The 15,043-nt window shown below is 44.3% G+C and overlaps 1 protein-coding gene across 1 annotated transcript in view; it reads right to left on the reverse strand.

Moving 5' to 3' along the window:
- Positions 1–3,287: 3,287 nt before the first annotated feature.
- TTC1 (tetratricopeptide repeat domain 1) overlaps positions 3,288–15,043 on the reverse strand; it is a 43,726-nt gene continuing 31,970 nt past the window's right edge. The window contains exons 7-8 of the mRNA XM_001506236.5: positions 12,415–12,469; positions 3,288–4,694 (exon numbers count right to left, since the gene is read on the reverse strand). Coding sequence (XP_001506286.1) covers positions 4,558–4,694; positions 12,415–12,469 — 192 coding nt within the window. The 3' untranslated portion in view covers positions 3,288–4,557. The remainder of the gene's footprint in view (positions 4,695–12,414; positions 12,470–15,043) is intronic.

Consider the following 15,043-nt stretch of genomic DNA (forward strand, 5'->3'; position numbering starts at 1 on the left):
CAACCAGAGGTTGGAAAGAGGAGGACCCTTGTTTGGGTTTTTAGAGAACACAGACCACTGGATAAAAGGCTACTAACATGGCAGATGTTTGGCATGTTTAATGCACCCTGGCTTTGCTTCCTCCTCTGTGTGTCGTAATAACCCAAATGGCTGAGGGCCACGGGAGCCCCAGCCCCTGCCACCGCTCCCTGTTTGAACGGGATCGTTCCTTGACAGCTCTTCAGCTAGTCAGAACTCGTAGTCGGAAAGCTGCCCAGTCCAGAACCCACCCTAGCAGACAGGAACATGCATTAACAACCTGAGCTGCTCTGGCAAGTAGGGGACTGAGTCCTCAGCGGACTCAGAAGGGGTGATGGCAGGGCTTGGGACATACATTTTCACCCTCTTGATGAAGCATCTTTTAGTTCCTGACAAACTCCAACGAGAATATTCAAAAAACCGCATCCCAGAATAATTAGCATACAAAAGCAGTCTATTGCCTTAATCATCTATTTTAGCCTTAAACAGTTTGATAGCCAAATTAACCATTCCCTTTAAGGTTCCAATCATCACACTTGCTCCATCCCTAAGATGGGGAACAGCAGCCTGAAAGCAGTGGCCAAAAGAAGGGGTGCTGGGGTCTCCAGTTCCTCTTTCAGCAAGTCAACTTGGAAGTGCTAGCCATGAGGGTTACAGGCTTTGAATTATGCACTTTCAGATTCGTTTTAGGTGGTCTTAGGCATCTTGCCCTCCTGGAGAGAAATACTACTAGGCACCAGGCCTGGGAGTTCGTAAGTGCTTGCCAATGATATGGACCAACAGCTGCTACACAGGGTAACTTTACCTAAGAGCAAGAAATAAAATCCACAGCTCATCCACCTCTGCAATGGCTCCTGATGCATTTAGCAATGCTGTTCCATCTCGCTTCCTTCTGCTGTCTCATTCATCTGAGAATATGTCTGCCCACAACAACTGTATTTACACACACACACACACATACATCTCCTCCCTCCTCCATCCACCCCCGCCAGCCTTACCCACCATGAAAACCCATCAGAAAGTAGGACCTGGTTATTGTATTGTCTACATCCAAGGTGGGGATATGCTATTTAACTCAATTTAGAGAAGCAGTGTGGCCTACTGGAAAGAGCACAGACCTGGGAGTCAGGGCACCTGGGTTTTTATCCTGGCCCTGCAACTTGCCCACTCTGTAACCGTGGACAAAGCACACATTTTATCTGTGCCTCAGTCTCCTCAGCTGCAAAATGGAGATCCAACATCCATTAGCCTCCCTCAACCCTGAGACTGTGAGCCCCATGTGGGACATGAACTGCTTACCTGATTATCTTGTCTCTATCTCAGTGTTCAGTTCAGTTCTTGGCACATAATGAGTGCTTAATAAATACCATAATAATTTATCCGGCTGACCTTGAGGCCCTGTTGTCAAATCAGGCCCTTCTCTGCTCTGTCTCGGTCAGTAGCCCCACTAGCTGCATTGAGAATGTCAGTAGTTTCTACCTTTGTACAATGGTAAACTTGTCTGGTTTCACACCGGACAGTCTGGTTTTTTGCTGGTCTATCCCATCTGGTGCAGACAGCGCTATTTCTATTTTCCACCCCTTCCCCCCACCCGCCCTCTGAGGGCCCTGCAGCCCTGTGGCTCAGAAGCGGTGGCCAGCTGACAGGCTCCCGGGAGAGGAAATCAAAGACACTGGAGAAAGTGTGGGGGAGGGGGCCATCTCGGGAGAAATGCTCTAGCTCGGGTGAATTCCGCGTACTTATGCAAAATGGCACATATGATGTCATCACCTTACTCTTGTCTGGCATGATGCATGATATCATGTGTGCCTCACATGTGCCTCCTTGCCCGGTATCCACGAAGGCTGGTAGTGGCCAACCAAACCCCTCGACCTTTTGGAACTCCATTCTCTATGGTTCTACTCATTCCCGTGGCAAAATACAGCAGCGCTGAGTGCCAGTTCCTTGACAGAGACAGAAAGACACCTTCAAACACTACCACGTTCCAGGACAAACCACTTTAGAGTTTACAGCTTTCCGAAGACACGTTCACATGAAGAAACTCTCTAGGACTGACCTGAAAAACACAGATCTCCAAATCTTCAAGAAAGGCCTTTCAGTCACACCTCACAGTCCTGTAAATTCATCAGGAGAGGACGGTGATTTCTGCTCATCTAGATATTCTCTTTTTGGGATTTAGGTTGCTACCGGCCAAGTTGATCTTTCTACTACTAACGAGAGCAAACATTTTTTTTTCCCCTCTAGAGTTCAGACAACTTTGCAATGCACACATTATACAGAGTCAGACAAAAGGCCAAGGAAAGTTTGCGCTATAGGATAATTTCTTTTTAAACTTGACCTTTGGACCAGATCTAGTAACACCCATCTTTTTTTGTGAGCCTGTTGGGACTTTTTTTGATACCAGAAACACTTTTTCTAGACCCTGGTTGGTATTTCCCTTGGCATGATCGGCTTTGGGGCAACCAGTTTCTACCCTTTCCCCCTAGTTGGAAAGCTCTCTTCCCTCCTCATCACCCCGTTGCCTGGACAGCAGCAACGTCTACTACAGACACACTTTAGTACTGTCCTGAATGAGTAGATTTGGAGGCAGAGTGCTATCAGTAATTTTAATGTCTTTCTCCCTCTCTAGATTGTCAGCTCCTTGTGAGCAGGAAAACGTGCCTAATTCTACTGTATTGTTCTCTCCCAAGCACCCGGTACAGTGCTCAGCACACAGTTAGCACTCAAAATACCAGTGATCATTAATGACAGCTTTTAATTCCTTCACTCTCTCTCAACGTGGTGTCAAACTTCCAGGGAAGCAAATCTTCCTCTTCACTCCCATCTTAAAATTTTGTTTCCCACATGGAAGACGTACCCAAATCTCCAAGAAGATTTTGTAACCCAACCTCAGGCTGGCTCACAGTTAAAAATGTTTGATTAATTCTTGCCTTATGCAATACGCTGTCCCTTGGAAAATTCATCCTTGCTTGTAAGAGAAGCAGCATGGCCTAGTGGAAAGGGCACAGACCTGGGAGTCAGAAGATCTGGGTTCTAATGTCAGCTCTGCCAATTGCTAGCTGTGTGATCTTGGGCAAGTCACTTACTTCCCCTGGGCCTCAGTTTCCTCAACTGTAAAATGGGGATTCAATCCTTCTCTCTGTAAGGCCCATGTGGGTCAGGAACTGTGGCCTTTAACTTTTATCTATCCCAGGGCTTAGAATGTGGCTTGGCACATAGTGAGCCCTGAACGAATACCATAACGCAAACGAACGAAACAAACAATTAACTGTACCTTGACATGGGTATTATTCAGCTGCATTTCCTGAATCATAAAGAAGTCTCAGCACACATAAAATGATGAACACCATCCTGCAAGTACTCTCATTGCATATTCAGTCTTATTATTTGTACACACATAGTCTGCATAGTTTAACACAAATTTATCATCCACCATACATAGAGTTAATTTCTACGATGGAATTAATAAGACAACTAGCTCTGCAACATTGAACTGCAGATGAAAACCAGAACCAGTTACAGGTTGCAGATGTTAGTGACATGCTTTACCACTTAAACATTCACATTACACAAACACTCAACTCGAAAGGAGCTGTTTAAGCTTCCCCTTGTAGGCTTAGTGCAGTCTAAAGGCATTGAGAATTGTGCTCAGTCACATCTCATTATCTGATAACATAAAGCTACTTAATATTTTTTGAGTCCTCCGGAGCTACCGAATTACTTAAAGCAATACTTAGAATTTGGTGAAACACAAGGCAACACAAATATATAACCAAGGCAGCGTATTTTGTAGCTTCCACCTTCAACATTTGCTTCTTGAATTCAGAGCTCAGGCACTGGGACAATGAGAAACTGCCTTTTTCTGAACACCTATATAGGAAGATTATAATTCTTAGCAGGTGGGTGATAACTTCACTTAGAAGTGACCTGACGAAAAACAATGCTAATCACAAGACCAGTGGAAAGCCTGCCTCAACTTCAGTGGACACACAAAACAAAAAACTTGCAACCCAGCCCACGCAAATCACAGAAAGCCTTTATTACAACTACTTGTTTGGCAGTGTATGGTTGTGGAGAGGGAGTGGAGTGAAGAGGGAGGAAGGAGCCAGGATGCGAGAGCCAATCCCATTCTAGGTTGCATGGAGACAGAGCCCTTTCCATAGTGGCTTTGCTAAATTCAGAGGAGATTTCGCTGGGCTTTGAATACCAGTGCGATTGCTGTGGGAGGTTTGTGGCTTGTGCTGCTGAGAATGATCAGCCCTGCCCAGCAGACTTCCTCACGAAAGAGAACAAAGGATTAAGAAGAGCCTCTCAAACAAACCCCTCTTCTCACAAAGTATCCCCAGTTACCTATACAAGAGGGAAATCAAAATAGGGCTGATCACAGAAGTAATTCTATCACCCCGATAACACAAGCACTGGACTCCCTGAAGAATTTTTCTTTTAGATAAGATGCCTTTTCACAAATTAAATGTCGATGGAGCCTCTTCCTTGGTAGCAGCAGGCACACCATTTCCAAACTAGACTTGATCGCTCATGTTATCTGTTGTTATTGTTTGGATTTTGAACAAAATTGATGGAGTAGGAGCCGGTAGAAGAATCCTGTTTGACCTGGAAATTTTCAGTGGACAGTCCAAAGGGTCGGAGAACCAGGTTCCCAAGATCTTTGAGTTTACCTGCAATGCAAGAGGAAGAATTCAAGTAAGAAGAGTATGAGCGGGCAGGCCGACACAAAACCATTTTAACTTTAACCCGGGTAGAGGTTGCGGCCTCGGTTGGCTTCTTCCTCTGTCTCCTGGCTGTCTTTCCTGGCCAGGAAATGACTGCAGGGAACACGTGCTGCTCCACCTCTTTGTGGTCCTCTAGACTGTAAGCTCAGTATAGGCACAGAACGTGTCTGCAAACTCTGTTGTACTGTACTCTCCCAAGCGCTTACTACAGTGCTCTGCACACAATAAGTGCTCAATAAATACCACTGATTGATCGGACCAGAGTTTTGGCCCTTCTCCACCTTTCTCCGGGGGTAATATCAATCAACTAATGCCGGGATGCTATTTTGCAAACTCCTCCAGCCTCTAAAGAACAAAGGTATCTTCCCTGCGGGGCATCATCTTGGACTGAGATCCCCGTGTGGGACAGGGACTGAATCCAATCTGATTATGCCGTGCTTATCCCAGGCTCAGTACTATCATTATTGTCCTAAAACTGTTTGCAAAGATGGGCCCCGCTTTCCTCTTCTATTTAGAACCTCCCCTTCAATGGAAAGCAGCACTACAACCACTCCTGAAATCCCACTGGATACTAAGCTTCCAGACAGGCAGCCGGTCAACACGCTTCTCGAGGAAACACAAAGCAGCAGTATACAACTATGAAAAAATGCTAGGGAAGACTACAGTACTCTAGAAACCTGGATTGAGAGCAGGTGGCTAGTTACTCATGGAAATCATTTCTCCTGGCAGGAACCCCCCCCCCCCCCCCCCCGTGACTACAGCAGGGTGGTTAGTCTGTGGGAATTCTGCTGACAAGGAGGAGCTGAGAGAAGAAAATCCCAGTGTTGAATAAAACCCTTCATTCTCTGGGACCCGACACTTCCATGCCAAACCAGTTCAACGGCTGGTCAGATATAAGACCCTTCAACGTATCTACTGGGCATTTTCCATTAGGCATATCCAGCTGCCCTGAGGGGAAGAGAAAAAAAGAACCTACATTTCACCCAGCAGAAAATGGTTCAAAGCATGATGAGAGAAGGTCGGAGACAAACTATAGAGAAATTTGGCATTTCTGGCGCTGTTCTTCTCAGGCAGTAATTTTGGCTGGCTTGACTGGAGGGAGGACCACTCTCAGGGCAGATGGGGTTCTGCCTTGTTGCTCCAACCACGTAGGGTCCCTACCTGGAGCTATTTTCTTATTCCTTCCATTCCACATCCTGCTCCCCACCAGATCAGCTGCTTGGCCAGCGACTGGTAGTTTCTACCAGCTTAAGGAGATGACAGGTGACATCAGCCCCTGGCACTCTACGCTTCTCCAACACTTGGGATTGATCTAAACCACCACCAAGTTCGAGAAGGTGGCCAGTTGCTTTTATCTTTAACAGGGGCAGGCCGTGCTTCAGAGAACGATTCGGCAAAAATAATGCACATTTGTGCATTCACAGACAGAAATTTTTGTGTTCTCCCTTCAGCCAGGGTAGGAGGATCACTTTCCAGGCACATCAATTTGTCAGGCTTTTTAATCTGGCTGTCATGTTCTACATTTCTCCCTTCACCTGTGCCCCAATCTGGGCAACAATCAATTCGGCATCCACAATTTTATCTGTAGCCTAACCCATGGGGATAACTCTCTCTCTCCAGACATTTCCATGGACTCCTATCTTTTTGAGACTGCATAAGCTTTGAACAAAGCAGTTATCATTTTTGGCTCAGTCCTGAGGCAGACAGTAGTCTGTGCAGCCAACCAGTTTCGGGATTTTAGGACACCCATTTTAGAATATGTGCCTGCTAGCCTCTTCGGGCTACCAAAAGCATTTGCACTGCCATCCCTCTATCTTTTAAGTCAACCACAAGTATTCATCGAATCCCTATATGCAGCGCACTTGGGAGACTACAACAGAATTAGTAGACACGATCCCTGCTCGAGGGTGTTCCAGATGACTAGAGGAACCTACAATCTTTTGATGGGATCATTCATTATTACATTTGATAGAATAACAATTTAATGTGGCAGCTGCATGTAGCCAGATTCATCTGAACCTGAAGAAAATGAACATTTGCTTTCATCACCTTTAGATCATCGGTTTTTTGTCTATTTTGGGGCTCAACTTCCCCTCTGATTATTAAGGCTGAACAACTGAGAATTACACCCTGACACTGCCCTACTGCTCCTGGGCCGGCCAGGCAGGCAGCCCTTGATTACCTGCGAGCAAATGGCAATCAAGTAATGGCCGGGGGTTGGAGGAGTGAAGGTCATTCCTACTCCAAATCTTTAATTAGCTATGGGAGGAGAGAGGAGACCGATGCCTCGGTTTTCAGAGTTGTTCTAAAGAGGAAGTATGATGCACGCACTCATTTGAGCCCTACATTTGCCTCACCAAGCAGAGTCGTGGTGTGGGGGCTAATGACTGGAGACTGGGGGAAGGAGGAAAATCCAGGAATAAGGCTATATCTACAAATTCCACTGGCAAATATTCACCCTTGGACAGAAGAATGAAATTTTCCTCATGAACCAGGGAACTGGTCTGTGTTGTCTGGCCTCTGCAATCAAACAATGTGGTATTTTTTGAATGCTTACTGTGTGCAGAGCTCTGGGTTAAGCACTTGGGAAAGTACAATAGAGTTGGGAGACCCAAGCCCTGGCCACAGGGCACTTACAATCTACAGGAATGCAGAACGGGCACGCTCGTGTCTGCCATTAGGTACTGCAGGCGTAAATTCTATGTTTAGAATGAAAGGTGCCTGCGGAAATTATGCAACTGCCAGTGGGCGAACTGCTACGGTGAACCCAACGACTTATGTGCCAGGTCATTTCTAAATGATACCTAAAGGGCATGATCACTCTTGTGGGGCTTATAAAAATAACAATAACATTGTTACCTGTACCTGCTGATTAAGTGCCGGGGTAGCTAAGTAGGTCTGGACACAGTCGCTATCTCACATGGGATCCGCGATCCAAAAGGGAGAACAAGTTATTTTATCCCATTTTACCCATTTTACAGATGAGGAAACAGAGAATAACAATAATAATAATAATAATAATAATGATGATTGTGGTATTTGTTAAGCACTTACGATGTGCCAGGCACTGTACTAGCTAGGGTTGAAACAAACTCATCAGATTGGATACAGTCCCTATCCCACATTGGACTCACCATCTTAATCCCCATTTTATGGAGAAGTTAAGTGACTTGCCCCATGTCACACAGCAGATAAGGGGCAGGGCCGGGGTCAGAATCCAGGTCCTTTTAACTCCCAGGCCGACGCTCTCTCCACGAGGCCATGTTGCTTCTCAAGTCTAGTGATTTCGCCAAGGTCACAAAGCAGGCAAGTGGCAGAGCTGGGACTACTTAGAACCTGGTCTTTTCTGACACCCAGACCCTTGTTCTTTTCACGAAACCATCCTACAGCGTGGCTTAGTGGAAAGAGCCCGGGCCTGGGAGTCAGAGGTCGTGGATTCTAAGCCCGACTCTGCCACTTGTCAGCTGTGTGACTTTGGACAAGTCACTTAAGTTCTCTGTGCCTGTTACCTCATCTGTAAAATGGGAATCAAGACTGTGGGACAACCTGATAACCTTGTATCTATCCCAGAACTTAGACGAGTGCTTGGCACATAGTAAGTACTTAACAAATGCCATCATCATTATTATTATTTATTCTACCCTCCCCAGGGCCCCAGGCCCCTCTACTTCAAAAGGAGAGCAGCATAAATGATGCATCTCCATGGAAGTGATTTGAGATCCGCTAATCTTTGTAGTGCCAGACTGGTTTCAAAGGGCTAGTGCTGCTATCAATGCTAATCGATCAGTCAATCAATAGTATTTATTGGGTGCTTTCTGTGTACAGAGCACCGTACTACGCAATTGGGAAAGTATGATACAAGAGTTGGGAGACACTTTCCCTGCCTACAGGGAGCTTACAAATTGGAGGACTGCCAACACTACCAATACTTTAGCCTGGAATCCAGTTGATCACCATATGCCCTAGTGTGCTACATTTCTCAGGCATTAGCAAAGCCACGAATAATCAGCTATGACAGCTCCTTTTCTGACCAAGTAGAAAGAAAACTTGTAGCCATATTGGCACCTGATGCTCCTGTGGTTTTTGTAGCCCTCAATTCCCTTTTTTACAAGTCTCAGCACCCTCACAAAAATCTCTTTCTGCCACGAAGTAGGGGATGTGAGTTTTCCTTCTGCTTCACACACTTACACTACGTGAAGGCAATGAAGGCATTGATATGGAGGCAATGAGAAATTCAACCTTCATTCTACCTGATTCTCCTCTTGTTTGCTGATTCTTCGCTTGCCTTCCCTCTCATTGCTCTTAAAAGGCAGGCACAAACCAGAGAGATCATTTCCTTTGGAAAAGAGGTGCATATGCACTGTCCTCGCCAGCATTCTATAGCACTGAGAGAGCTGAAAGGAAAAGAGATAGCAAGGCCTAACAGAGCACGAGCCTGGGAGTCAGAAGGTCATGGGTTTTAATCCCAACTCTGCCACTTGTCTGCTGTGTGACCATGGGCAAGTCACTTAACTTCTCTGTGCCTCGCTTCCTTCATCTGTAAAATGGGGATGAAGACTGTGAACCCTACGTGGGCAGGGACTGTGGCCAACCCGATTATCTTGTACCTACCCCAGCCCTTAGAACAATGCCTGGCACATAATAAGAGCTTAACAAATACTATTATCATTATTATTATTGTTACAAGGCTCTGTCTTCTATGGTCCTCAGGGGATCTCCGTTTATGTACGGCAACAGAACTCCATCTGGAACACCAGACACTCTGAATATCTGTTAACTGAGGCAACAAGAAGAGGAGGAATAGGGCTATTTCTCATATTCTCTCTCTTCTCAGATTTAGGGAAGGTTACAGTACCTTCTAGTCCCTTGAGCCCTACTAGCTTAGCTAATGGATTCACAGAGTTAAGCATTAAGTGAGAAGTCAGTTACAGGCAGCATTCCTTTTCCCAAAGAGGAAGCGGTCATAATGGCTTATTTTGTTTTGAGGTCAACGGATATCATGATTGACAGTTGCCCCGGGAAACATTTTCTGCCCTAATGGATGGTATTCGTAATGTGCCAGATCAGGAATGGGACAGTGAAGGCAGGAAAAGACATTTATCATTTCCTTTAGGATTTATTTCCCATGGGGTAAATTATTTCATTTCTAGCAACCTGGAAAGCAATTACACCAGGAAGTGTAATTGGAAATCTAAGTGGAAGTGGAAGTCTAAATCTTGGCCAGAGGAAAGAATTCAGAATTAAAACTCATTGGCTTGCTAAATAATCTCAACACTTTACCCAGTCTCATGACACACAGTAGCAGGGTTTAAAAGCTTACCTTCAATGCCACAGGACTGCCTGTGAACACACTCACACTACTGGCTGGGTTACGGATTCCAAATACTTGGTGAAGAAGAGATTTTAAACTTATTGGATGGCCCTGTCTCCAAGAATCTCAAAGTAGAGATTCTTTGGCCTTTCCATCTTTCAAATGGAGGAAGAACAGTAATAAGATGGGGGGGCGGGGGATCAGAAGAGTCTGCTTAAAGTGGTTTATCTTAACTACTGTTTGGAATGATTCATTGTTTTATTTTTTTTTTAAAAAGTCTGCTTGCTGAAAATGCCAATAGGCAGCAGCGGGCAGACATCACATCACTGTACTTTCTACACCACTTAGGCCTTCGAAGAGATAAGTCCCAAACAGGAGCAACTCAGAGTATCAGTGCCATGTGAGAAATGCATGCCATGGGCAGAATGGACAGGCCAAGTCCCTATGGCTGGAATTTTTCTTTTTCTCCAAAGTTCCTAATGCCAAGGACAATGGGAGATTTTGATACTTCCTGGTGCTAACAAGAAGTCAGTGCAATTTTGTTTGTCATCAGTCAGTGCTATTTATTGGGCACTTATTGAGCACTGTATTAAGTGCTTGGGAGAGAACAATACGACAGAGTCGGTAACCACGTTCCATGCCCACAGTGAGCTTACGGTCTAAAGGACGGATAGCTCATTGCAATGTTAAAAAATGCCTGAAAACACCCCTGGAAAGAGGGAAATGATAAACTTCTCCTCCAAGTCGACCATGTCTGTACAGAAAAAAGGAACAAGTTCCTCTCAGAACACAGTTTGTTCAGTTCCTCAGGAAATCCTGGCTCAATGAACAGCAGCTCAGTCTGGATTCCAGGTTGTGAGCATTTTCACTAAGATATGGGTCCTTCAATGATCGCAACCCTGTTCTGATATACCAGAAGATAATGTCAAATGCCCTGAACCCATTTTAGAAAAAAGGATAAAAGCCATCTCATACCGTTTCCAGCTACGTATTAAATAAACTATGCTCTTCAAACCTAGGGGATTGAGCTACATTGCACAGTTGAGACCATATTTTTTCATCTATCTGACTATATTTAACTAAAGTCAGACACCAACTGCCTTACAACAAATTGCCTCCAACAAACTGTAGAACAAATTGATTACAACAAAGTAATCAATCAATGATATTTGTGGGCAGAGCACTGTACTTCATACTCATTCTCCAAGCTGCTCTTGTCTAGGACTTTTCTCCTGGAAGGCTTCAGTGATATAGCAAGTATAGTGAAATCTGCTTGCTTTTGCCTACTGGCATTTATGATAACAGAGTTGGCAGACACATTCCCCGCTTCTCAGGATCGTATCGGGAGAGTTTCCAGTCCTCTACCAGTCTCGGCTATGGGAGGCAGAGTCAAGCAGAGGCCTAGCCATTTATTCCATTTCTAGCTTGGGCAGTGGCTAGCCACTGGAAGGCAATGTGCTCCAAGTCAAAACTCAGCTGTGCTGGGTAGCAGTGGCAGGGGAGCGAGTCGAGGGCGGAGACTCAAGTTTACTGCACGGAAGAAGGCAACTGTAAACCACTTCTGTATTTTTACCAAGAAAACTCTATGGATACACTACCAGAACGACTGTAGATGGAGAGTGGGGTGTTCTGGAAGAGATGTGTCCATGGAGTTGCCTGCTGTGGGTAGGAGACAACTCAGACAAGACACATCTCCTGCTCAAAAGGAGCTAATGGTATAGAGGCATCTTCAGTCTGATTTATCTAGTCTACAGCCTATGTCTAGAATCCACAAAGCCACCTCCCTAATATAACCCATTAATCAGGTTGCCATAATTTTGGCTAGACTGAAAGCAAGACAAATCTACCTGCCCTGTGTGGGAGGAACCTGCCCCCAAAAAACTTAAGATTTAAACGCTTTTATCTACTAGGTGAAGTGCGTATTTCTGAAGTATCTGAGCACTGCTCCAAGGAGGTTTAAAAGAAGGTCACTGCAGGCTGGGAGGTGAACTGAAAAAGCAGTGGATGAAAGAAAATGCATCCAGCAAAAACAAAGAAGTATTTACTTCCACCTGAGCTACACCTAGAAGTATTAGCCCTTTTCCCTTGAGGATGGCTGAAGAAATGGAGACTGGGCCTGTTCTGTCCTGGCCAGTTCCTCGTAGCCTTTGAATACCAACTGGTACTTCCAGCTCTTCCTTTTGGACTGGTCAGTCAGGTGGGTAACAGTATTGAGCGCTTCTTCGCAGAGCACTGTACTAAGTGCTTGGGAGAGTACACTGTAGCAATGTAACAAACACATTCTCTGCCCACAGTAGGCTTACAATCTAGAGGACCAGTGAAACGAATCATTTCATGTGGCTGAAGTGCACTTACCTAACATCTCCTCTTTTAATCGTTCATTCCGTTCTTCAATTTGTCTAGGCAATCTCTGTTGAGAAAGGGGAGAAACAAGAGTTGGTGAGGATGCGTTTGGGACATACTTTACCTAGATTAGTCTCAATACCAAACCCCCCTGCCCAAAACCTAATAACTGTGATATCTGTTAAGCACTTAATATGTGCCAAACACTGTACTCAGTACTAGGGCTGACCCAAAGTAACCGGGTCAGACAGTATGAATGGGATAAGGGAACAAGTATTTCCCCATTTCATAGATGACGAAAATGAGGCACAGAGGGATAAAGTAACTTGCTCAAAGTCACACGGCAGGCAAAAGCCAGGGCTGGGATTAGAAACCAGGTCCCCTAACTCCTAGGTCCATGCTTTTTTACTAGGCCACGCTACTTCTCAAACAGTCAACTCTCAATTTCCAGGCTCCTGTAAACTGGAAAACTTGAAGACCATGGCAAGCAAAGAAATGCCTCCAAGGGAAAAGCTGGAGGTTACTTGGCTTAGGCAGGCCACTGGGCCTGGTACTGCACCCTCACCCCTCAGAGCAAGAACAACACAGATAGTTCACAACACAGAGAAACAGCATGAATAATTAGGAATTTACAACATGGGCCACATAAATGTAAGATGATAAGAATCCCATCTTCAGCCTTTTTTCCCTTGTCACCTGGTCATTTCATTCAAGTAGTAGGAATACAGAAATAGCTCATTTATAAAATTCAAGCCAACCCCTGCTCTCAAAAATCTTGGCCACACTTTCAGAACTGCCCAGTTTTTTGTTTTTGTTTTTTTTAAATTCAAAGACAAGATTTAAAGGTTCTTGGAACACCACTGCAGGGAGGTTGTCTTTAACTGCAGAGGGCTATTCTCAGGACAAAGTATATTTTTTTCTAGTATATAAAGACAGATATCAGTTAACCAAAGGTATTTACTCACGGCTTAGTGTGTGCCTCAGTACTACAGGAAGTACTCGGGAGAGAAAAATAGAAGCAAATGACACTGCCCCTCCTTTCAAAGAGTTTACAAGTCTAATGGCCTAATATGACACATTATATTATTTAGGAGAAAGGCCTGGCTTTAATAGCAATGGTGTTTTGGTATTTTTACATGTCACATTTTTCCTCTCGAGGAGTATATCCTAATCATCTCGTTTTGAAATGTTGAAAACTGCTGCCTCAGGTAGATGAGGTATTTCCCATAAAACACAACAGCCTCTGAATTAGACTCTAAACTCCTTAAGATCAAGGGATTCTATCTTTTACTTTTAGGGTACATCCAAAGCGTAGAATGCCTTGCACAAAGCAGATACTCAATTTTTAATGATGATTTAATGAACCAATAAACCAGAAAACACATTTCTTAAAAAAGATGATTCAGTGTGAAAGGTTTACATTATGGACATATATTCTTATTTATATATGTAGCACACAAATTATTCTTCTATTCCCTACCTCTGATGCTCATATATGCCCGACACTTCCTTTGATAAGAAGCAGGTTTGCACAGAGGATAGGAAAAAAGGTGGGAAGAAAAAGTTTGAGTTGTGAGGTCCTGTTACAGTGGGCCTTTGGAGGCAAAGTGGCCAGGAGAAGAAGGTGAGGAACAGGAGATGCAGGGCAAGAAAGATCTTTCAAATTAGTGTACCTCATATGCCTCAAATTTGGAAAGTGGGAAGAGGAAAACCAGTTGGAGAGAAAAAAATGTCACAAACCTCTGTAACTGTGTGTTCAATCAACTGTATGTTCTATTTATTGCGCACTGACTGTGTGCAGAGCCCTGCACTAAGCGCTGGGGAGAGTACAATAATAATAGAGTGGGTAGACAGTATTCCCTGTCCACAACATTTAGTACCAACCTTATTTAAATTTTCTCAGCAGGAAGCTTATCTTTTCCTTTCTTTTGCTCACTCCAAAACCCAAGAAATTTTGGTGCTTTTCTGTTTCATCTTCCCTGTAACCTATATATGCAATACCCAAATTTGGTCACGTATCCTACTAATAATAATAATGATGCTGGTATTTGTTAAGCGCTTACTATGTGCACAGCACTGTTCTAAGCGCTGGGGTAGATACAGGGTAATCAGGTTGTCCCACATGAGGCTCACAGTTTATCCCCATTTTACAGACTACGTTTATTCATCAAATCAGCTTTGAATAAAATATTCCGAGAGAGAAAACTTCACTAAAGTGGAGGCAAGGATTTGCAGAGTTCCGAAAAGCTTCTAACCCCAAAGACCAGTTTACCTGTCATTCATTCGCATGCTTTTGCCCAGAGGCAAAATGCGTTGTTAGAGATCAGAGTTGATTTAATCTAAACTGCTGAGTGTCAGAGAGGAAGACAGGCCCACATACATTCAACACATGTGACTACTGTTAGCGCAGCCAGTGAAGCTGAATTTCCTCTGGGTCCAAAGCCCAGATGCGACACTCATTTAACTTTCCAAAAATAAAGCATCAAGGGATAAAATTAAGATATGAGAGGCTTGGTTAATTAACACCTGGGGGCTACATTAGATCTGTCTTACCTTGGAGACTATCCACTTATTTTGGTTTAGAGGAAAGCAGGAAAAAGCAAGAGCAACATGGACCTTTTATGTTTTTTTAAGAACTCCT

The sequence above is a fragment of the Ornithorhynchus anatinus genome, chromosome X1 (genome assembly GCF_004115215.2).
Source record: "Ornithorhynchus anatinus isolate Pmale09 chromosome X1, mOrnAna1.pri.v4, whole genome shotgun sequence".
Lineage (NCBI taxonomy): Eukaryota > Metazoa > Chordata > Mammalia > Monotremata > Ornithorhynchidae > Ornithorhynchus > Ornithorhynchus anatinus.